This window comes from Natrix helvetica (assembly GCF_964273705.1).
Source record: "Natrix helvetica genome assembly, chromosome: 1".
Lineage (NCBI taxonomy): Eukaryota > Metazoa > Chordata > Lepidosauria > Squamata > Natricidae > Natrix > Natrix helvetica.
The window spans coordinates 46,626,531-46,640,594 of NC_138548.1; the positions used below are offsets into that span (position 1 = coordinate 46,626,531).

Genomic DNA, 14,064 nt, shown 5'->3' on the forward strand with positions numbered 1-14,064 from the left:
CCTTTTCCTACTGACAATATTCAGTAGAATATATTCAAGTAAAGCTGCCTTTTGCAATTGACTGATGGTGATTTTGTCAGTGCTGATGGTGTTAGTGGTACTCCAGTTGTTTGGGGATTGTACTCAAGCACCAATTATTACTGCCACCATCTTTGCTTTCTTTTGCCACAGTTGTTCTATTTCTATTTGCAGGTCTTTGTATTTTGTCCATTTTTTTTCTTCTATTCTGCTGTCTCCAGATACTGCACTATCCAGATTTCTTTGTCTTCACTATCAGCAATTATTAATATTATCATTTTATCCTGCATTTTTAATATAAAATTCAAGGCATACTTAATTTTCTTGCCTCTTATTTTGCTCACAACAATCTTCTGAGGTGGGTTGGATTGGTCCAAAATTTGTAATAGCATTTATATCCTGTATTTTACTGTTCAGCCATTGATCACATGACTGAAATTAATGGTAGTAATAATAATCATTATTGCCCACGGTAGTAGTAAGTCAATCAACTCTTAGCATAAAATTGTCACTGCAGTAGAAGCAGCACCAAAAATTTGGATACATAGAGCTGTGTAAGATTGGCACCAAGTCAGGGAAGGAGTTCCTAGTCCCACCATCAGTTATGGTGCTTATGAAGCTATTCCCTCCCAGTGTTGTCTATCCATCCTTTGAGATATGGCAGGAGAGGCATGCTTTGTGTCCTGTCTGTGAAAAGACGTCACCTGTCATCATCCAAGAGGGCGGTAGGTAGCTTTGTGCTCTGACTCACATGCTCTGGAATAACATCTCTCTCCTAATTAGACTTGCCGCAACTATGCTGCCCTTTTGCAGGGCATAAAACCCCCGCTTGGTCATTAAGTCTGATCCCGTGTCATTAGTTGTGAGTTTTCTCAGCTGCTATTTTTATGTTGTTTTTGTTTGGGCTATTTTGGTTGTGTTTCACTGTTTATGTATTCTGTTTTAATTGTGTTTTAATTGTGAGCCGGCAAGAGTCATGTATATAAGATGGGCAGCCTATAAATTTTTATCATTGTCACCAATTTTTCCCCACTGATGAGGATTCTCCCCAAACTCTACCTCATTAACAGTTCTTTGCAACTGCTAAAGCACAGTACTGCTACACTCAGTTTCCTAAATAATGCTGAAGAATGATTTTGCAGCAGCTCTTTCCATCCCTTGGGCTTTCTTCCCTGTAAAAACAAATGTAATGAAACAAGGACAGAAACAGGATGCTGGATGCTGAGTTGGTAGGAATTCAGAAATGTTGTTTTCCAGGAATTGGACCAGTCAATGTAACACGAGAAATTACGAACACCCTCTGACATTGAATCAACTTGATAAGAGACAGAGTATCTGGTGGGTGGAGTACTGTCAATGATTTTGATCCATTCAGATCTTGGCACAGAGTGAATTATCTCCAAGGCCTCAGAGGCATCCTGAAAGCAACTCCAACTTTATTTTGGCATTCCTTTTGATTTATTTAGTTACATGAATCTTTTTGTGCTGTATCATAGGGACGGGGCCCAGAACTTAAAATAAATGTGGCTTTCCTTCTGAATAATCAAGTAATCCTAAATTATTCCCTGCTTTGCAGATGTCGATGAATGTGCAACTGAATCACATCAGTGCAACCCTACCCAAATCTGCATCAACACTGAAGGAGGATACACTTGTTCCTGCACTGAAGGATACTGGCTTTTAGAAGGCCAATGCTTAGGTAGGTTACAATGGGATCGGCTTCTCTTAGAAACGGCTTTCTGGAATTCCTACAGGATTCCCTGAAGAAATACCAGTGACCCTCCCCTTCCAAACCTCTATGAAAGGGTAAGGATAATTTGGGAAAAGATGGGGGAAGTTAACCTTACAACTTAAAGAACGGTTGCAGGAACTGGGTATGTCTAGTTTAATAAAAAGAAAGACTAGGGGAGACATGATAGCAATGTTCCATATCTCAGGGGTTGCCACAAAGAAGAGGGAGTCAAACTATTCTCTAAGGCACCTGAGGGTAGAACAAGAAGCAATGGGTGGAAACTAATCAAGGAGAGAAGCAACTTAGAACTGAGGAGAAACTTCCTGACAGTTAGAACAATTAATCAGTGGAACAGCTTGCCTCCAGAAGTTATGAATGCCCCAACACTGGAAGCCTTTAAGAAGATGTTGAATAGCCATCTGTCTGAAACGGTATAGGGTTTCCTGCCTAGGCAGGGGGTTGGACTAGAAGACCTCCAAGGTCCCTTCCAACTCTGCTATTGTATTATAAGTGGAGTTGAGAAAAGTAGTTTATGATTTCCTTTCAATACAGGTAGTCCTCATTTAGTCACCAAAATTGGGACTGGCAACTTGGTCGTTAAGTGATATGGTGACTAAGTGAAATTTTGACTGTGCTTACCTTATTTCAGCTTTTTTCCATTACAAGTCTGCAAAATTATTTTTTTTCATCACTGTAATAACAGTAAATGGTTGCTCAATGAGGCAGTTGCAAAATGAGTACCACCTGTAATGACTTGAGAACTTCTTGAGAGTGTTTCTTCTTGCTATTACTATTGAATGTTCCTCTCCAGATTCTATCCAAAGTCCAAGAGACATAAACAGCATCAAGAGATTAGCATATTTTCCTCTCTTGATTAGGGTGGAAAACATTCCCTTTACTTATTTAGTTACACAATACCAGCACCTAGCCAGATTATGGTGTTACATTGGCAAACGGTGCTGTCACATTCATGACATGTTTATCAATTGATGAGATCATGAATTCCAACTATAAAGAGGAATTTTAAAAAATGTTATATGAAAGGGCATGAGATTTGGGTGATCTTTTAAGAGCCCCCAAAAACATGTGATCTAGGCCAATCATTATCAAAGGAATAAACTAGCTGAAACACTAGGAAAATTCTATAATGGATTCTTCGCTTTGAATGCCTTGCTTTTGTTGGCTGTGATTGGTTTTTCCAGCCTTTTAGGTCTGCTTTGAACTTTTTCAGTGGTCTAAGTTCCAGCTGATTTCATCAGATGGTAAAATACATTAGTACAGTCTAACAACCTTACTGGGAACAGCAGATAGTTGGCTTCTCTCCCTTCAGAACAATTTCCTGCCACATACTTCTGCTCATCATATAGTCATGATGATCAGACTGTGTATCTGTCTGTCCATCTGTCTATTATCTATCTCTCATCTCTCTCTCGCACACTCCCTCTCATCTATGAATGAGCAAGGAGTTTCTTTTCATTCCTTTCTCTGCTGCATTGCGCTTTTAAATTGGAAGGCATTGTGATTTTTCTATTCTTTCTACAGAATGAAACAAAATCTTTAGAATACTCCACTTATTATTTTCCTTTATATTGGTGCCAAATCTTGCGCACTCATCAGGGCCGTGTTCCGGAAAAGCAGAACTTCTGGGTTCTAGCTCACACGCGCACCCAACGAACAGTTGGCTGGTGTGCATGCATAGGCTGGTTTTTGGCACTGGCCTGTGCATGAAGGGATTGTGCTCTGGAAAAGCCAAACGTCTGGGTTTTGGTGCATGTGCACATCAACAATCAGGTCGCCGGTGCGCATGTGCACACCAGTTTTCAGCACTGCCACACGCGTGAAGGATAGCTGATCATTGCACATGCAGGCTTGCCAGAAACCCAGAAGACAAACAGGCAAGGCCGCTTGCCTGGCGACATGGCTTCTCATGCCACTTTGAGCATGCATGCCATAGGTTCGCCATCACGGGTCTAGGGGATGAGTTCAGGATTTGCTTGGATTTTCATAGTTTCGTGATAACTATGAATTTATTCCAAATCATTATGGGCTCAGCATACATAAGGAGTCACTCTTGAGCTCCAGCTTTAGAATAGTGAGAATGTGCTCTAGATATGGAGAACATCATCATTTTTTGTCATGCTGACTATTCTGTGGTTACTATGAGTCTATCTTCAAACCATTCTTCAAAAGAGACATGAAGTAGGGTGTACTTTAAAAGATGTCTAAAATATTTAGGTATGGTGCCTTGGGCTGTAAAATAATATATGTTTAACTGAATGTATAACATACTGTATGTTATCAACTGCTATGGATTTGTGTTTCTCCAGCTTTTTAAAACTGACCATATTATTTATATATATTTTGTACAAGTGGAGTAGGCACAGTGCTACAATTGGCTTCCTCTTCCCAATTTTATTTTCAGGTGTTTGGATCCAGGCTTTCAATATTCTATGTACCGCATCACCATTTTCTTGTTCTTTGCTCATCTTTGCTTGGGCTATCTGGATGACTAAGTACATCCTTTAACAGTTGGAAGAACAAACGTTGACCAAACATTAGGTGTTACTAGTATTATTAGTCACCAATGTAGGAGAAGAGATGGCAGAGCCTGGGGAGTGGGGGGGGGGGATTACAGAGAAGCTTAGAGTTTCTAGGTTGCACAAGCAGACTAAGTCCAACACATTTTGAATTCCATTAACCCTTATCTAGTGCCAAATTAGTGATAATTATTAGTTGGCTAGATTCTTGTGCATAGGCATGAGCATTACATCAATTTAATTGGAACTTCACATATGGCCTTCATCATATGCCTAATACTTCTGCATTTCTGCTCTAGGTGACAATTCAATTTTTTTTTACTATCATTCAGCTCAGATAACAACGTTATTAACTATGTTTAAAAAAACATATGTGCGCCAAAAGGACAACAATCAACCTGTTAGCTGTTATGCCAAATAATCTATTGGTTATTTATTTATTACTTATTCATTATTAAATCTATTGGCCACCCATCTTACTATTACTTCTCTATTAATTTCATCCATCCATCTGTTATCCCTTTCTTCCTGATTGTGAATATTTGCCAACAATCTTAACACAATTTTAACAATCTGTGACCATTAAGAATTTGTGAATTAAATTTGTGCTAAATAATGCACAATTGCCTGAATTTGCATATTTAACTAAGCCATGCTTTACCAACCACAGATGTTCAATTAGCACAACACGTAATGAACTGTTTTATATGAACTTCACCAGAGTAGATTGAATTATCTAAAGCAGCTATCCTCTACTAGTACATTAGAGTATAACTCCCAGAACGTTCTGTCTACAATCTGGCAGTTCATGAAGATGATCAAAAATGCCTTCCCCTACATACCTTTAAGTCTATTTAGGCATTTCAGTGGTCCTTTCCTCAGGAGTACTTAACAGAATGAAAATAACTGTCTACCATTTGGTTCCTCAATTGTGTCATTGTGTCATCTGGCATGAAATAAGGTTCAACTGCCAATCAATTGACCTCTGTACATAAAAATGGAAGAGTAGCACCATTTTCATTGCCCCCAGGAAGCAAAAAGTTTTGGACTTCATCAGTAGATCATGCAATCAGGCCCTTCATATCTCAGCCCAGCTATGTTATACTTATCAAAAGCTCAAGTAGGTATTTATAAATAATAAATAATAAATAATAAATATTTATTTCTTAGCCGCACCCTCTCCCGAAGGACTCGGGGCGGCGTACAACAAAACATAGGAAATAAATATATCGACATACATATAACAAAACATATACCAAGACATATATACGACATATACAAGGAGGAGGTGAACTGATAGATAAAAACAAGTAAAAACACAATATTTAAAAACCCCTAAATAAATTGAATGCAACTAAAATACCCCAAATAAAAAACCCGTCAGGAGCGATATAGTTGGATCAAAGTTGAGCCAGGCCAGCAACTTGAAAAAGGTGGGTCTTGAGCTTTACACGAAAGGAGCGGAGGTCAGAGGTATTCCTAATATCCGGGGGGAGGTCATTCCACAGGGCTGGGCCCGCCACAGAGAAGGCTCTACTCCTAGGCGCCGCCCCTCGACACTGTCTGGTGGACGGCACCTGGAGGAGGCCCTGTCTGTGCGAGCGGATTGGTCGCAGGGATGTATGGGGCAGAATACGATCCCGCAAGTAACTAGGTCCTGAGCCATGGAGCGCTTTAAAGATTGTTATCAAAACCTTGAAACGCACCCGATAGACCACAGGAAGCCAGTGCAGCTCGCGCAGGAATGGTGTCACATGGGATTACCTAGTACTCCCCATAATTACCCGCACGGCTGCGTTCTGGACCAACTGTAGCCTCCGGGTGCATTTCAAGGGAAGCCCCATGTAGAGAGCGTTACAGTAGTCCAAGCGAGACGTCACCAGCGCATGAGTGACTGTGCGTAAGGCGTCCCGGTCCAGTAGGGGGCGCAATTGGCGCACCAGACGAACCTGGTGGAACGCCCCCCTTGCCACGGCTGTCACATGGTCATCCATGGACAGCCGGGCATCCAGGAGGACGCCCAAATTGCGCACCCGCTCCACGGGGGCAAGTTGAATGCCCCCGATGGCCAATGATAGAATTAATTGGCTGAACCGGGGAGCCGGTACCCACAGCCACTCCGTCTTGGAGGGGTTGAGTTTGAGTCGGTTGTCATCCATCCAGATCCGTACGGCTTCCACACACCGGGACATCACTTCGATGGCCTCGTTGGGGTGGTTCGGGGTGGAAAAGTACAGCTGAGTATCATCAGCGTACAGATGGTATCCCACCCCGAAACCATGGATGATCTCACCCAGCGGCTTCATATATGTGTTGAACAGGAGTGGCGAGAGGACCGACCCCTGTGGCACCCCACAAGTAAGGGGGCGTAGGGTCGACCTCTCCTCCCCTGCCAACACACGCTGCGTCCGGCCAGAAAGGTAGGAGCCGAACCACCGCAAAACGGTGCCCCGGACCCCCAACCCCTCCAGCCGGCGCAGCAGGATACCATGGTCGATGGTATCAAAAGCCGCCGAGAGGTCTAATAGGACCAGGATAGAGGAACAACCTCTATCTCTGGCCCTCCAGAGATCATCCACCAACGCGACCAAGGCCGTCTCCGTGCTGTGACCGGGGCGGAAGCCGGACTGGCGCAGGTCTAGATAATCATTTTCCTCCAGATGCCGTGGAAACTGGTAGGCCACCACACTCTCTACAACCTTCGCCAAAAAGGGAAGGTTGGAGACAGGACGATAATTGGCCAGCTCCAAAGGATCCAGGGAAGGCTTCTTGAGCAAGGGTCTCACCACCGCCTCTTTCAAGGCGGCCGGGAGAGACCCCTCGCTCAGCGAAGCGTTCACTAGGTCCAGGAGCCAGTCTCTTGTAACCTCCCAGGATGCCAGTACAAGCCAGGAGGGGCACGGGTCCAATAAACATGTGGTGGGTCGCAGTCGTCCACGCATTCTGTCCAAACCTTGATGGCAACCAAGTCAAACTCCTCCCAGGTCGATTCCTCAAGACTCGCCACGGACGTCTCCATTGGACCACTAACAGGGACCCAATCCTTCCGGATTTGAGCGATTTTATCCTGCAGATATTTCCCAAATTCCTCTGCTCTGCCCTGTAGAGGGCCCTCCCGCGGCCTCTGAAACAAGAGGGAGCGGGACACCCGAAACAGGGCGGCAGGGCGGTTCTCTGCGGATGCAATGAGAGTGGCACAATATTGGCGTTTGGCCACTCTCAATGCCACAAGGTACGTCCTTAAATGGGCTCGTGCCTGTGTTCGATCAAGTTCGGAACGAGAGGATCTCCAACGACTCTCTAGACGTCTCTTGCGGCATTTCATCACCCCCAGCTCCTCGGTAAACCAAGGGGCCAGGGTGGATCGTTGCCGCCGGAGAGGCCGCAAAGGCGCCACCCGGTTCAAGGCCCCGGTAGTCGCATTATTCCACGCGACCACCAGGTCCTCTACCCAGGGGCGGGTCAAGGTTACAGGAGGTGGCCCAAGCTCCGTCTGGAACCTATCTGGTTCCATCAGGCGCCTGGGGCGGAACCATCTAGTGCTTTCCGGTTCCGCCTCCCCGCAGCGGGAGGTAGCACCAGGGAAGTCAAGACGAAGGAGTGAGTGATCTGACCATGACAGGGGAGTGATGGTTAAGTCCCCTCCTCCCAGATCACTCAACCACTGGCCAGAGACAAAAACGAGGTCCAGAGTGTGTCCTCCCTCGTGTGTCGGGCCCTGAATCATTTGAGTCAGGTCCATGGCTGTCATGGAAGCCATGAACTCCCGAACCCCCTCTGATGCTTCTCCCATCGATGGCAGGTTAAAATCCCCCATCACTAAAAGTTTGGGGGTCTCAACCGCCACCGATGCGATCAGCTCGAGGAGTTCAGGCAGGGCCGCTGATGTATAGCGAGGAGCCAGGTATACTATCAGCAGGCCCAACTGTCTCCCAGGGCCCCATTTCACAACAAGGGATTCACATCCGGACGTCTGTGGTGCAGTAGACTCCCTCGGCTCTAAGTCCTCCCGAATAATTACTGCCACCCCACCGCCCCTTCCCTGGGCCCGGGGCTGGTGAAATGCTCGGTAGCCTGGTGGGCACATTTCCATGAGGGGAAGACCTCCCTCGTGGCCCAACCAGGTCTCCGTTATTCCCGCGAGGTCCGGCTCCCCCTCTAAAATTAGATCGTGAATGAGGGGGGCCTTGTTAACAACGGACCTCGCATTGCATAACAACAGCCTCAGGCCCTGGGTCTGTAACTCTTGACCACCTAGACCGCGGGGATTGGTACAAGCGACCGGGTGTAACCAGCAACCACGGTCTCCCAACCGACTATAAGTTCTTAATCTGTCCTCGTATCTGCCCCTCCCTGCGACCGTTGGAATTAAAGAGCCCTGTATAGGAATGATATCCTCCCCCTCCTCCTCCCTTCCGCTCCTTCTGCTCACAACCACACCTGGAGGCCCAGCTCTCACATCGCTCCTGATCTGACCCACCCGCCCCCGCCCCCCCACCCTGGAGCCCCCTAAAAAGGATAAAAAACATTTCATTAAAAAACCCCTAAGTTTGCGCTTCCTCCACCTCTCTGGGTTCACAAACCCGTCATCAAGGTGGGCCCCGGAGGGGGCAAAGGGCCATGCCTGCGAGAGGGGGGATTCCCGCAGCTGGAGCAAATCCGACCTCGAATACGTAATGGTAAAAAGCTATGACAAAGTCAGGGTGCTGTTGATGTTAAAATCAATAAGCCAGGATCTAATGGGAGGAAAGAAATGTCCACGATCACAACTAGGTGGGAAGATCTTATGTTGGCCAGGTGATCGGTTGGAAGATGGATGGTAAATAAATAGATGGAGGCCTGGGTGCGGTCCATTATGGGCGGAAGAGGGCAGATAGTTTGTAGTAGCTAGTTGTTATAAAATAGCAGATGGCGAGGGTGGGAGGGGGAGAGGTAGTAGGAGTAGCCCGGCAGGTGAAATGCCATAAGTCATAAATAGCAGGAAGTCAGCAGGATACCAGATGTTAAACGGGCAGATTATAGTCATCAGGGGCACCTGGGCACAAGCCATGGCAGGTAGTTTGCAAAAGGACAGTAGATCTTAGTCTGCCAGGGGGGGGGGGCAATAGATCTTAGTCTGCCAGGTGGGGGGGGCTCCTGCCTGTCTCCAGGACAGGCCCTGTTCTGCCCCTACTGCAGAAGCCCTGTTCTGCCCCTCTTCTCCTTTCTGCCTGGTTCCAGCACACAGCACAGCTTCCACAGCTTCCAGCAGCTAGTCCTGGCTTCAACCTGCCTCCTCTCCTGGTCTGGGCGCCGTTCCAGCCGACTTACGGCCCTCTCGAAGGCCTCTCGAAGGCCTTCCGTCGGCATCCTGCATCACGGGCCTCTCTCCGTCCTCGCGCTGCCCTCCGGTGGCCGCCGCCATAATCGGTCTCCAATTCCAACTGCAATCTCCATGTCAGCCAGTGCTTTCTTAATCTCCCTCTGGCTATTCGCCATCCTGACGGACCAAGTTAGGTCTCAAAGAAAACCAGGGTGGTCATTGAGGCTCAATCCCGGCCCAAAAGGTGGAAAAAGGGCCGGCAGCAACCCCTCCTTTGTCAAAGAGCTCCGGAGCATTTTCGGAGCTCAGAAGTCAGCTGCCATTCCCCGGAAGCTCCTCCTCCTTTTTTTTCTTATTGCCAGTCAAAGTTCCTGCCAGAGGATTTGAAGTATGGCCCAAAATGATCTGTGCTTCAGATGAACATGTCAAACAGTTTGATCTCTGCTTGCATGGCTTGAATTAGGCTAAAAGCAAATAGTGTGCAGTTATAAAGAAGGTGCCGATACCACTTGCCCGTAGTAAGCTGCTGAACGAGACTTTAAATGAAAGGAGATTGTAATATGTGATGAAATAAAATTGTGCATGCAATCTGATAGCAGGAACAACAGACATAACTATTGATTACACCATATTATTTAAGGTCTGTTAATAAATACTGTTAAGAGATATTGGCTTCTAATTTTTTTCCAATGTGGCAAATGGTTTCACTTCTAATTCAATTCTTTTACTAGACATAGATGAATGTCGCTATGGATACTGTCAGCAGCTATGTGCCAATGTACCTGGGTCCTATTCCTGTACCTGCAACCCAGGATTTGTGCTAAATGAAGATGGGAGATCGTGTCAAGGTATTGTGTAGAGGAGGGAAGAGGGAGAAAAAGCAGGAATTCATGTCAACATTCATATAACATTCTACCAAGTTCAGAAAGCCCCTCATTTCAACCCTGAGCTACAAATATTCTCCTCTATTGGTACTCACATAACATTATGTATATAATATTAAATGCATTAAACTCCGATCTTTAGGTATATATGCACACTTACAGGCTGGAAAGGCCTAGGGATGATATGACTAATGTTTAATGGGCACAGAAAGCCACTCCAACACGTATATTTATTACTACTTTTTAAATTATATACTGAAGTTGCATATTCCACATTTATTCTTTATGTCTGCTTTTTCCTTTGAGAAAAAATAAGCTCTCTACGCCAGTAAAAATTGGATTCTTTATATAAAATGGTTATTAAACAAGTTCAAAAGTGGGTCATCGGTCATGAGCACTAAGGGAATATTTATTGGTAGAATTCCATTTTATGTCTTGAGCCATAGAATAGTTTTTCAGGGGAATGAATTTGGCTTAAAAATAGAACAATCTTTTGAATGGCTCTGTAATAAATGTTATGAACCATGGCAACTAATAAATATATGGAAATCAGAAGGAATTATATGTGAGTCTTCTCCTTTCCCACCTATGATTACAGGATTTCTGCTCATAAATGGCTCTTTCATTGGCCTGCATTCCCCCTGGGTCCAATACTACATATTTAGTACTTATTTAGTAGTAACTTCTGATAGCATGTATAGTACTTAAGACCACATTAAAGGATGCTTTATTGTACTTGGGGCAATACAATGTGTTTGTATTAATTCATTTTTCAATGCTTGTATTAGTTTCCAATGTTGTTTAGGCATTCACATTGTTAATGTTGAGAAAATTGGGAAAAAAATATTTTACCCCAATCTATGTTTGTCCTAAACTGACTTTTTGAAATATCTGTCCCTAAATGAGAGAAAGAAAAGGAGCACTATCTCTAAAGAAGAGAGATTAAACAACTGATACACATGTGCCAGATTGTAACCATGATTTGTGTGTGTGTCTGTGTGTGTGTGTGTGTGTGTGTGTGTGTGTGTGTGTACGTACGCTGGCCTTGTTGCATTTGGGTCTTTTCCCATGTAAGATTGAGATTGTCTTGGCAACGTTTCGGCTTTAAGCTGAAAACACCAGCCTGAAGATGATGAGTGAGACCTCGCTGAGACAATTGCCAAGACAATCTCAATCTTACATGGGAAAAGACCTGAATACAACAAGACCAGCATACCTATACCCGTGAAAATCATCGAAACGTCATGAAGATACTTCCAATTCTACGCGGGAGAAAACCTGAACAACCAAAGACATACATATATATATATATATGTATGTATGTATGTATGTATGTGCATATGTGCTGTATGTGCTGTATATGCTGTATATGCTGTATATATGTATATATGTATATGTGTGTGTGTGTGTGTGTGTGTGTGTATGTATGTATGTATGTATGTATGTATGTATGTATGTATGTATGTGTATTACAACCCCTGGTATGCCCAAATATGGGAGGGAACTCACTACTCCCCCTTTCTGTCTATCGCCTCACTGCAGAAGACCATCCAGGCAGAAAACCATATTTTTAATGTTGCCTTTTTATATTTGTGTTGTATTTGTGCTGATAAATAAATAAAGGGAGACTAGTATAGATCTATTTCAAGCTATTTAGCCATACCCTTACTGGGATTCGAACCTGGGCTGTATTACATATTAGGTAGATGTATTGGTCACTAAGCCACAGGCTCTCCTCCTTATCAGCTGAGCCAGGGAAATAGGTATGTATTCGTGTTACAACCCCTGGCATGCCCAAATATGGGAGGGAACTCACTACTCCCTTTTTCTGTCTATCGGCTCACTGGAGGAGACCATCCAGGTAGAAAACCATATTTTTAATGTTTTAATATTTTTAACCATATCATTAAAAATATGGTTTTTTGCCTGGATGGTCTCCACCAATGAGCCGATAGACAGAAAGGGGGAATAGTGAGTTCCCTCCCATATTTGGGCATGCCAGGGGTTGTAACACGAATACATACCTATTTCCCTGGCTCAGCTGATAAGGAGGAGAGCCTGTGGCTTAGTGGCTAATACATCTGCCTAATATGTAATATAGCCCAGGTTCGAATCCCAGTAAGGGTATGGCTAGCTGATGAGAGCTAAATAGCTTGAAATAGATCTATACTAGTCTCCCTTTATTTATTTATCAGCACAAATACAACACACACACACACACACACACACACACACACATCTATATTCGTAGATTTATATACACATACACACACAAATCTTTATCAAAAGTTGGTTACTTTTGATTAAAGTTGGTTACATTTGGCTAATCAACAGATGATTTGAAAGGCCAATCAATGGGGTCAACATTTGCTACATTGCTGCAGATACTCATCTGTGGACTAATAGCAGATAAGAACCACAAATTCAGATCTCCTGTATGAAGATTGGAGTACTATGCATAATTACTTTGGAACAGAACCAAACAGAAATAAAGATGAATCCTAGTTTTAGAATTTTTGAGGGTGGGAAGTAATTATATTATTATTTTAAACATCTAAGAGTACGTTTGGATTGCAGTATTCATTGTAGATATTTTTTCAAAGCTGTAAATATTAATTAAAGCTTGAGAAAGATCATTAATTTTCTAAGAACTGACTATCCACAGATGTGAATGAATGTACAAGTAGCCACCCATGTGTACAAAACTGTATGAACACCTATGGCTCATTCCTTTGTCGTTGTGATCCTGGCTATGAGTTGGAGACCGATGGCATCAGCTGTACTGGTAAGTAGAAATTATTGTGGCGCATCTTGACTTGGGAGGTAATAAACCTTTTTTGGAGGGGAATAAACATGTTTATTTAACATTGAAGGTAGGAATTCTGAAACTGTGACATAAATAAGAAAACATATTCTTATAATATTGGGAATATTCTTGCAATAATTAGGAAACAATTAGTAACTTGATCATGGGCATATATTCACTGTTCAATCATTTCAAATAATTCCACAGTACAGTAAATCTAATGTTAGAAAAAGGAAATCAAACTTTGGAGAAGAATGTATTCTGAAAGAAATTTTCAATTGAGAATTGAATCAAATGGAAAATATATATGCATCTAATAATAGTGGGGCAATTTGATGTAGTGGTTAAAGGCACTGGCTTGAAATTGGAAAGTTATGAATTCTAATCTAGCTGAGTGACCTTGGGCCAGTCATTTTCTCTTAGCCCTAAGAAGAAGGCATTGGCGAATCACTTTGGAAGAACATTGTCAAGAAAACTGAAAGGACTTAGCTATATACTGTGGTTACCAGAAGTTTAGATTGATTTGAAGACACATACAAATTAACTGTAAACATATACAAAGAGCATATTTGTTCTTCAGTTCTAAACATAATTTTATTTTGTTCTAAAAATATTTCAGTTCTAAAGATAAAATTATAATCGGTCTGAAGCAGAGGTGGTATTCAGCAGGTTCTGACCAGTTCTGGAGAACCGGTAGCAGAAATTTTGAGTAGTTTGGAGAACCAGTAAATACCACCTCTGACTGGCTCCACCCTCAGCTATTCTTTGCCTCCCAAGTCCCAGCT

At 43.5% G+C, this 14,064-nt stretch overlaps 1 protein-coding gene across 1 annotated transcript in view; it reads left to right on the forward strand.

Moving 5' to 3' along the window:
* FBLN5 (fibulin 5) overlaps positions 1-14,064 on the forward strand; it is a 66,980-nt gene that overhangs the window by 37,008 nt on the left and 15,908 nt on the right. The window contains exons 5-7 of the mRNA XM_081951216.1: positions 1,595-1,717; positions 10,321-10,437; positions 13,139-13,258. Of these exons, the coding sequence (XP_081807342.1) occupies positions 1,595-1,717; positions 10,321-10,437; positions 13,139-13,258 (360 nt within the window). The remainder of the gene's footprint in view (positions 1-1,594; positions 1,718-10,320; positions 10,438-13,138; positions 13,259-14,064) is intronic.